The sequence below is a fragment of the Mandrillus leucophaeus genome, unplaced genomic scaffold, assembly GCF_000951045.1.
Source record: "Mandrillus leucophaeus isolate KB7577 unplaced genomic scaffold, Mleu.le_1.0 Scaffold164, whole genome shotgun sequence".
Taxonomy (NCBI): domain Eukaryota; kingdom Metazoa; phylum Chordata; class Mammalia; order Primates; family Cercopithecidae; genus Mandrillus; species Mandrillus leucophaeus.
Window position 1 is genome coordinate 190,184 of NW_012101632.1, and position 9,839 is coordinate 200,022.

The following is a 9,839-nucleotide window of genomic DNA, read 5'->3' on the forward strand; positions in this document are numbered from 1 at the left end:
AAAAAAAAAAAAAAAAAAACCCACAAAAATTAGCCGGGCATGGTGGTGCACACCCGAAATCCCAGCTCTTAGGAGGCTGAGGCATGAGAATTGCTTGAACCTGGGAGGTGGGGGTTGTAGTGAGCTGAGATTGCACCACTCACTGCACTCCAGCCTGGGCTACACGAGACTCTGTCTCCAAAAAAAAAAAAAAAAAGTTGGGGGTGGCTGGGGATGGGGGACAGGCTGGGACAGCCAAGCTGGGCAGGTGCCCTGTGTCCTGTCACCCTCGGTCTGGGGCTGTAGGAAACTGATTAAGGAGAAAGGGGAAAATACAGTCGGGAAAACAGGAAACAGGAAAGCTCTGTCCGGCCTCCTGGCTGTTGTATGTGTTGGAAGGAAAAATGTGGTGTGGAATGGAGGCTCCCCTGGGCCCTGCCTGAAGAGAGAGAGACCACGACAGGACCGTATTCACCCCAAATCAGAAGAGTGCGCCCCAGGCTCAGGACCCTCCGGCGAGAAGTGCCCACATCCTGGGGACGGTCCTCTGCCTGCTGCTCCAGGATTAGTTTCCTGTTTTCCTGCCGGCCGTCCTGGTCCTATTCTTCCCTTTCCCCAGGGTATAGAGCAGAGTTCAGCTGGCTGACTGAGTTCAGACAGGAGGGGCCTGGTATTCTCCTCACCCCTCCCCCACGAAGCTGGGACGGGCAGGCAGGATGAGGGCTGGGGCTTCCAGGCTGGGAGCCCTGGCCCAGGCGTCTGTCCTCTGCTCCAAGCCTGTTGGTCCTGGCTGCATTTTTTCCTTACTCTCTGTCGTCCTCTAGTGTCATCTTGCCGCCACCACGCCTCGCCTTTGGTGCCCAGGCCTCCCCCAAAGTTTCTGCAACCATTCCTCTCTGGGTTCCCTCCTTCACTCGCTGACTCATTCAACAAACGTTTATTTATTTATTTTCTTTCCTTTCTCTTTCTTTCTTTCTCTCTCTCTTTCTTTCTTTCTTTCCTCCCTCCCTCACTCCCTCCTGCCTTCCTTCCTTCTTGTTTTTTTTTTGTTTTTTTTTTTTGAGACGGACTTTCTCTTTTGGTGTCCAGGCTGGAGTGCAATGGCGCGATCTCGGCTCACTGCAACCTCTGCCTCCCGGGTTCAAGCGATTCTCCTGCCTCAGCCTCCCTAGCAGCTGGGATTACAGGCATGTGCCACCATGCCCAGCTAATTTTGTACTTTTAGTAGAGACGGGGTGTCTCCACGTTGGTTAGGCTGGTCTCCAACTCCCGACCTCAGGTGATCCACCTGCCTCAGCCTTCCAAAGTGCTGGGATTACAGGCATGAGCCACCGCGCCTGGCCAACAAACATTTCAAAGTGGCCTACTTGGGCGATCCAGAGACAAGATATGTCCTGGCCTCCAGAAGCTCAGAGCTTTGGGGAGAAATAGACATGCTAGCAAATAAATCACTGGAAGAAGAGACTGGGCCCTAAACACAGGCTCCCGGAGGACCCCAGAGACAGCAGTAGTCACGGCATCAGGAATGCTGCATGGAGGAGGAGGTGGCTGAGCTGGGCCTTGACCTGTGAGCTCACCTGAACCTGTGGAGGCAGAGAAGGCATGAGGGGGCCAGGTGGGCTCAGGGGTATTGGAATCAAGGGCAGTGATGGGAGATGAGGTGGGAGGGCGCCCCGGGAGGAGCCATGGATGGCACGTGCCAGGTGGTTACTCAGAAGGCCTTCCAAGGCCTGTGAGCTGGTGGATGTGGCCATAGGAGGCAGGTTCTGCACAGCAGGGAGTTCTGTCTCATTTATTCTGTACTGTGTCCTCAGAGCCAGCAACTCTGCCGGGGACATAGGAATTGTTCAATAAGTATTTGTGGAATGAGTAAATGGGTGTTCAGATTTGCCTGTTAGAAATAATGGGAGTGGTTGGGCACGGTGGTTCATGCCTGGAATCCCAGTGTTTTGGGAGACCGAGGCAGGAGGATCACTTAAGGCCAGGAGTGTGAGACCAGCCTGGGCAGCATAGCAAGATCCCATCTCTATAAAAAATAATGGCCAGGTGCAGTGGCTCATGCCTATAATCCCAGCACTTTGGGAGGTCGAGGCAGGTGGATCACTTGAGGTCAGGAGTTTGAGACCAGCCTGGCCAACATGGTGAAACCTCATCTCTACTAAAAATATAAAAAATTAGCTGGGTGTGGTGGTGCATGCCTATAATCCCAGCTACTCAGGAGGCTGAAGCAGGAGAATTGCTTGAACCCAGGAGGCAAAGGTTGCAGTGAGCCAAGATTGCGCCACTGCACTCCAGCCTGGGTGACAGAGCGAGACTGTCTCAAAACAAAAACAAAAAATAAAAGCAAAAATTAATGGTGTCGTGGAGTGCACCCGTAGTCCCAGCTACTCAGGAGGCTAAGGCAGGAAGATCTCTTGAGCCCAGGAAATCAAGGCTGCAGTGAGCCATAATGGTGCCACTGCACTCTAGCCTGAGCGACAGAGTGAGACCCCGTCGCAAAAAAAAAAAAAAAAAAAGCAGGAGGGATTAGAAAAGGCAAGGAGGCAGGCTAGCCAGTGAGGAGGCCGGTAGGGCCAGGTGCTGAGGTGAGGTGGGAAGGAAGCAATTGCAATGTCTGGGAGCAGCCTGGCTGTGGCGTGCAGAAGAAGGCAGTCAGACTGGGCAGTGATAGAATGGGATGGGAGGTTGGGGGACGGAGCAGCCAGGCAGCAGAGTCCCTAGGCCCAATGCCATGCTCAGTGTGAGACAGGCCGAGTTGCAGGCCAACCTCTCGGTGTGTTTCACACATCTCTAGCACAGGGCCAAGTCTGCTCCCCATAGCCCAGCCCCTTGCCTGAGGCCACTTTTGTTGAACTTGTTAGAAAGGGTTACAGAAATCCTTTTGTTTTCTTTTTCTTTTTTTTTCTTTCTCTCTTTTTTTTTTTTTTTTGTGTGTGTGTGTGTGTGAGATGGAGTTTCACTCTTACTGCCCAGGCTGGAATGCAATGGCAGGATCTCAGCTCACTGCAACCTCTGCCTTTCGGGTTCAAGTGATTCTCCTGCCTCAGCCTCCAGGGTAGCTGCGATTACAGGCACCCGCCACCACACCCGGCTAATTTTTTGTATTTTTAGTACAGACGGGGTTTCACCATGTTGGTCATTCTGGTCTCAAGTGATCCACCTGCCTCGACCCCCCCAAAGGACTGTGATTACAGATGTGATCCACCACACCCAGCCAATCACCAGGGCTTCTGTGAACAGCTTCCGTGGATCGGAAACGGAGCCACTGGCCAGGTGCCCCTTCTAGTTTTGGGGAAAAGAAACTGGAACGGGGTCATGTCATCGCACAGCCCCAGCTCTGGGGACTGGGCCAAGGACACCTGTGTCATGGCCCATGCAGAGGTGGGAGCAGGGGCCACCTCAGCCGCACCCTCATTGGAGTTGGACCGGGGTTCTTAACTGGTGGGACGCTAAAAGCCTTCGGAGTGAATATCTGTGAGATAGATCCAATGTTACAGGCCACACTGCGGGCATGCGCACATTCTTCTGGGAGAAGGGTTCTCAGCCTTCATCGGATTCTCAAAGAAGACCTGATTCAAAACAAGCTTAAAACCCACCACTCTAAGAGAGAGAAACAAAGGAGAAGAAGGGGAAGGAGGAGGAGGAGGTGAGAGGTAAGAAAGAAGGAGAGGAGGAGAAATTGTGTATTTCTTTCTTTCTTTTTTTTTTTTTGAGACAGAGTCTCACTCTGTCGCCCAGGCTGGAGTGCAGTGGCGTGATCTTGGCTCACTGTAAGCTCCGCCTCCCGGGCTCAAGAGATTCTCCTGCCTTAGCCTCCCAAGTAGCTGGGATTACAGGTGTCCACCACCATGCCCAGCTAATTTTTTTGTATTTTTAGTTGGGATGGGGTTTCACCATGTTGGCCAGGCTGGTCTTGAACTTCTGACCTCAGGTGATCCACCCGCCTCAGCCTCCCAAAGTGCTGGGATTACAGGCTTGAGCCACTGCAGCCGATGAAATTGTGCATTTCTTTACATCTAATAAAAGTAAGAAATACAGGCCAGGGGCAGTGGCTCATGCCTGTAATCTCAGCACTTTGGGAGGATCGCTTGAGCTCAGAAGTTCGAGACCAGCCTGGGCAACATCGTGAAACCGTGTCTCTACCAAAAAAATACAAAAATTAGCTGGGTATGGTGGTGCATACCTGTAGTCCCAACTACTAGGGAGGAAGGAGGATTGCTTGAGCCCAGGAGGTCGAGACTGCAGTGAATGGAGATCATGCCACTGCACTCCAGCCTGGGCAACTGAGTGACACCCAGTCTCCAAGTTTTTGTTTGTTGGTTGGTTTTTTTGAGACGGAGTCTCGCTCTGTTACCAAGGCTGGAGTGCAGTGGTGCAATCTTAGCTCACTGCAATCTCCGCCTCCTGGGTTCAAGTGATTCTCCTGCCTCAGACTCCAGAGTAGCTGGGATTACAGGTGCGTGCTACCATGCCCAGCTAATTTTTGTATTTTTAGTAGAGATGGGGTTTCTCCATCTCTACTAAAATGGTCTTGAACTCCTGACCTCCCAAAGTGCTGTGATTACAGGCCAGGAGCCACTGTGCCTGGTCCTCAAATTTAAAAAAATAAATAAATAAATAAAAAGGAAATTCACTCCTCTAAACTATTCTTTCCAGGCCCCTTGCGAGTTGGAAGCCAGAGGCAGGCACGGTGTTTTCCGTAAGTGGCCACCATTTTTTTCCTTTTCTTTCTTTTTTTTTTTTTGAGATGGAGTCTCACTCTGTCACCCAGGCAGAAGTGCGGTGGCTTGATCTCGGCTCGCTGCAACCTTTGCCTCCTGGGTTCAAGTGATTCTCCTGCCTCAGCCTCCTGAGTAGCTGAGATTACAGGCGTGCGCCACCACACCTGGGTAATTTTTGTATTTTTAATAGAGATAGGGGGTTTCACCATGTTGGTCAGGCTGGTCTCGAACTCCTGACCTCAGGTGATCCGTCCACCTCAGCCTCCCAAAGTGTTGGGATTACAGGCGTGAGCCACCGCGCCCGGCTGTGGCCACCTTTTAAATGCTCACTCTATGCCAGTCACAGTCACCAAGCTGAGGACTATCAGAATATTTCATGCCCACCTGATCTCAACCCTGTGTCACATGGCTGGGAGGCACAGGAGCCAGGACACATGCCCACATGCTGCCTGTGACTGTGTCCCAACCACTATGCAACACCCCACCATGTCGTGAGGGTCCCCTGTGCCTGTGTCCACCCTGTGTCTCCTCTCTCTACCCCGTCCCCACCCACTGCTGAAGATAGTCTGGGTGTTTGGACTCAGGCAGCCCACCTTTCGGGGTGTTGAAAGTCCACCGGGCCTCCAGGCTGGGAGGAAGGTCCCTTTGGGTCCCTGTTTTAGCCTCAAGCTCAGAGGCAGGGGGATAGACACACTGGTTCCTGGATGCCAGCTCTTCTCTCTGGGGTCCCAAGGAGCAGTCTGAGCCTTTCTCCTTCCTTGGAGGAAGACCCCCAGCCCCGCTGCCCTCCTGAATCTCCCGGGGTGCCCACATGCACAGAGGCCTGGTCTCACCACCTGCCATCCGGGCACCAAGGGTTTTATTCGAGTCCAATTTTTATCCGCACCGCGGAGAAAGAGGGAGGGGGGACACAGAGAAAGCAGGGAACCCGGACCAGACCCCAGACCCCTCCCCCCACTGGAGCCCGGGGCATCTGCCTGGTTGGGCCAAGGAAGACTTTGTGAGATCCCTGAGGGCCCCAGGAGGAGGGGGCTGGGAGCAGCAGAGGAGGACTGGGGGCCACCACTTCCCCATGGATGCCCCAGGCCAGGGCCCTCAGTCTCTTTCCTCCCCTCCCTTCTGAGGGCTGCAGCCTCCATCTCTGCAGAGGCTCGTCTGACCACGGCCCCATCAGACCCCCAAGGTACTCCCTCAGCAGGTCCAAAGCACATGTTATCCTATGCCTGTGACCCTGGGCTGCCATCCAGTCCACGTCCCAGACCACAGGCCCATGCTGCCCTCCTCTTGGGTGGGGCTGGGGGCATTACTGACCTGTCACCTGCTCCCACCCGGGGGGGTCTGTCTCTACTCCCTGGGGTCTGCTCAGTCAGTGGACAACTTAGATTTTCTCTTTCCTACAGATTCCACCCCCCATCTACCCCTTTCCTCTCCCACCTCTTGACCGAACCCCTTTTGACCTCAGGGTCAAATGTACCTGAGGTCTGTACCCCCCCACCTCTTGTCATGCAGAAGTCCTGGCTGGTAGGACCTCAGCCCAGGGCACAGGGTGAGGACAGCCTGGCCTGGAGAAGTCAGACCAAGAGTGAGGCGCCTAGCTCCCCAAGGCTGGGATTTTGGGGGCCACCGGTCTGGGCACTCCTGGGTCAGTGAAGGAGCTTGGGGGAGGCTGTGGGGCCAGCCACCAGCCCTCAGCCAGGGTCCTCCTGCAACCAGCTCAAAAGGACGCAGCTCCCCAGCTTGGATAGGGGTGCACCAAGGGTTAGGCTGTTCTTTCTGTCTAGCTCTGATCCCGTGTGCTGTACCACCTCCTCATCTGCCCAGTGATAAGAAAGGAGTGGAGGGAGCTGTGCAGTGGGGAAGAGGAGCTCGCAGGGCTGGCACCTTGCAAGGTGTCCCTGGCTGCACTGAGCTAAGGTGAAGTGACAGAGCAGATCGTGGACTCTGGTACCATCCACCAGCAGCAGTCCCCAGCCTGGTGAGTTGGCATCAGCAGGAAGGGGGATGGGGAGATCCCTGTGTTCGTAACGGCTCTTTGTTCCCCGGGCACAGTAGGTGGACACGAGGTGGGAGAGGACACCCATAGAAGCAGCACATCTGGCTTCTCCTTGTCCACCGGGTGCCCACCCTCAAAGTCTTCCCTGGTCCCATCTGCCCATGCACTGGCCCTGAGACCTCTTTGTAGCCTTGGGGGCAAGGAGGTACAGCCCCCTCCCCGCCGGGGTCCTGGGGCCCGCCCCTCGCCTCTCCCAGTGCCAGGGGGGCACCAAGCTGAGTCTGTCTGGGCTCAGAAGCCCCCACTCTCAGAGCTGCTCCGGCTGTGGTAGCTGGGACTGGGGGTCCTCGAGGGGCTGCGTGTCCGGCTGCGGGTCCCGTGACTGCGACTGCGGTAGCTCTCATGGCTGTGGCCAGGGCTGGGGCTGCGGCTGTGGCTCCGGGTCGAGTAGTCGCTGCTCAAGCAGCTGGAGGAGGAAGAGGGGCTGGGCCGGTAGTATGGAATAGGACGCTTGCGGGCGCTGCCGGGAAGGAAAAGCTGATTACAGGCCATCCCAGACCCTGAGAACCATCCCGGCAGCGGCCAGGGCTTCCTGCCTCAGTTTCCCCTGAGCCCTGGCCTTAGCGACACCTGCCTCCTCCAAATGGAATCTGACGGTCAGTGGTTACTTGCAAATTCCATGTTGATCGTTTTGCTTTTCTTCACCTATCTGCACGGAAAGGAGCCTATGTTTCTGCCTGATCCAAACACTTGATAATAAATACTTGTTGAGGCTGGGCACGGTGGCTCACGCCTGTAATCCCAGCACTTTGGGAGGCTGAGGCGGGCACATCACTTGCAGTCAGAAGTTTGAGACCAGACTGGCCAACATAGTGAAGCCCTGTCTCTACTAAAAATACAAACATTTGCCGGGCATGGTGACACGCACCTGTAATCCCAGCTACTCGGCAGGCTGAAGTGGGAGGATGGCTTGAACCCCAGAGGCGGAGGCTGCAGTGAGTGGAGATTGCGCCACTGTACTCCAGCCTGGGTGACAGAGCGAGACTCCGTCTCAAAAAAAACCAAAAACACAAAAAACAAAACAAAAACTTGTTGAATGAATGAAACTTGCAAATATGGATGGCTCCCATCACCCAAGCAGGTGTGGAAGTGTCTGTGACTACATCCCAGCCCTGCCTCTCTGTTTCCATCCCCTCTGCAATCAAGGAGTTTGTTGCTTTCAGGTCACTCAAAAGGAACAAGGAGGAGAGTCCTGGCCGCTGCTCCCCACGCCCATGGTCTGGTTCAGTCCCGCCGGCCCCACTCCTCACTCAGCTACCTCCCACTGGCCCAGAGTTAGTTGGAAGCCAGGAGGCTATGACCCAGAGAAGAGAAAAGAGAGGTTAAGGGGCAACACCGCCCCGTCGCAGGGTTAATTCTGAGGAAGAAAACAGGTATACATTAGTGGAGGAGGAGGCAGCCTGGGAGAGGGGCTGAGTGGGTGCCAGGTGGAAGGTGTGAGGGCCTGGCATACGGGCAGGGTGTGTGACCTGTTTGGGGGCGTCCCCAGCCTGGTGAATTGGCATCAGAAGGAGGGGGGGGCAGGAAGATCCCTGGGTTTGAAATGACTTTGTTCCTTGGGCATGGTGGCTGGACAAGAGGTAGGAGAGGACATCCGTTAGAAGTAGCACAATCTGGTCGGGCACGGGGTCTCACGCCTGTAATCCCAGCACTTTGGGAAGTCAAGGCGGGGTGGATCACCTGAGGTCAGGAGTTCGAGACCAGCCTGACTAACATGGTGAAATTTAGTGAAACCTCGTCTCTACTAAAAATAAAGAAAAATAAAAAAAATTAGCTGGGCATGGTGGCAGGTGCCTGTAATCCAAGCTACCTGGGAGGCTGAGGCAGGAGAATCACTTAAACCTGGGAGGTGGAGGTTGCCGTGAGCCGAGATCGTGTCATTGCACTCCAGACTGGGTGACAAGAGCGAAGCTCAGTCTCAAAAAAAAAAGAAAGAAAGAAAGAAAAAAAAAAGTAGCACAATCTGGCTTCTCCTTCAAGGTGGTCTGGCTTTGAGCTCTAGGGCAATGCCACCCCCCCCGCGCTTCTTGGTTACCTGGATCACCAAGGATTAGGAGGGACTAGTTTGAGAATCATACCCTGTTAGAACTGAAAGGTTGCTCATGAAACCCTGGTTATTGTACAGGTGACAACTGAGGCCTAGAGAGGCACACCGATCTCCCAAGGCTGCCCAGCAAGGCAGTGTTGGGCTCAGAACTTTTTGCTTGTGTTCCCCCCACTCCCTGCCAGTGTAATCTAGGGCTTCAGGGTGATTTCCACAAAGGCAATCCATAATGTCACCCGGAGACCCAGGCCCAGACACTTCCAGTCCTAGCAGAGAAACTGATCATGGCTTCACCAGCCACGCCCTGGGCACAGCCCCACAGCTGTGTAGGGCAAAGGAGTGTGGCTGGCTCCTCTGACAGCTGCCCCAGAGACCAGACTGCTGTGCCCCCTCCTCCAAATCCCCCAGGTTAGTGAGAAAGAGAGAGGCAGACAGACGGACAGCTGACCAGGGCCAGACCAGCTCACTTGGGTATCTCCCAGGCAGCCTGTGCAGAGGGGTCCGCCTGGCCCCCAGGCTGACCACAGGCCACTCAGCAGGCTGGACCTTGAGATGAAGGAGAAAAGGAGACATCATTGTCCGGAGACGGATGTAGGGAGGGCAGGAGGGGCTCCGGAGGGATGGAGGGACTCTTGCAGAGCTAAATTCCATGCCGGCTGCTGCTCACCCAGACCGAAGTACAGAGCTCCCTCCCCTTCATGGGCCCTCAGGCCCCCACCGGGACCCTTCCCTCTGAGGCCTCCTGCATCTGTCTCTCTGATCGCCCCGAGCACCTCCAGTTCTAGCCCCCTCCTCCCCTGGCCCCCTACCCTGGCAGAACCCACTCATTGTCCTTTAGCCCCTTCACCCCCTCCCTGTGCCAGGTTCAGTGGATCCTCGGAGAAGGTCCCCGGGCCGAGGTCTCTGTCCCTGATCGGGGTCAGCGGCCCCAGCCCTGAGTCCCCGGTCCCCCAAGACCCTCCATACCTGGTGATGCGCCGCGGCTCCATGAAGCTCGGCGAGTCCCGGCGCCGCTTGCGGATGGGCGAGTAGCTGCGGGAGC

The 9,839-nt window shown here is 55.3% G+C and overlaps 1 protein-coding gene across 1 annotated transcript in view; it reads right to left on the bottom strand.

Moving 5' to 3' along the window:
• Positions 1-5,539: 5,539 nt before the first annotated feature.
• Positions 5,540-9,839, bottom strand: part of SRRM3 (serine/arginine repetitive matrix 3) — a 71,543-nt gene continuing 67,243 nt past the window's right edge. Inside the window, exons 11-12 of the mRNA XM_011976352.1 lie at positions 9,764-9,837; positions 5,540-7,213 (exon numbers count right to left, since the gene is read on the bottom strand). Coding sequence (XP_011831742.1) covers positions 6,985-7,213; positions 9,764-9,837 — 303 coding nt within the window. The 3' untranslated portion in view covers positions 5,540-6,984. The remainder of the gene's footprint in view (positions 7,214-9,763; positions 9,838-9,839) is intronic.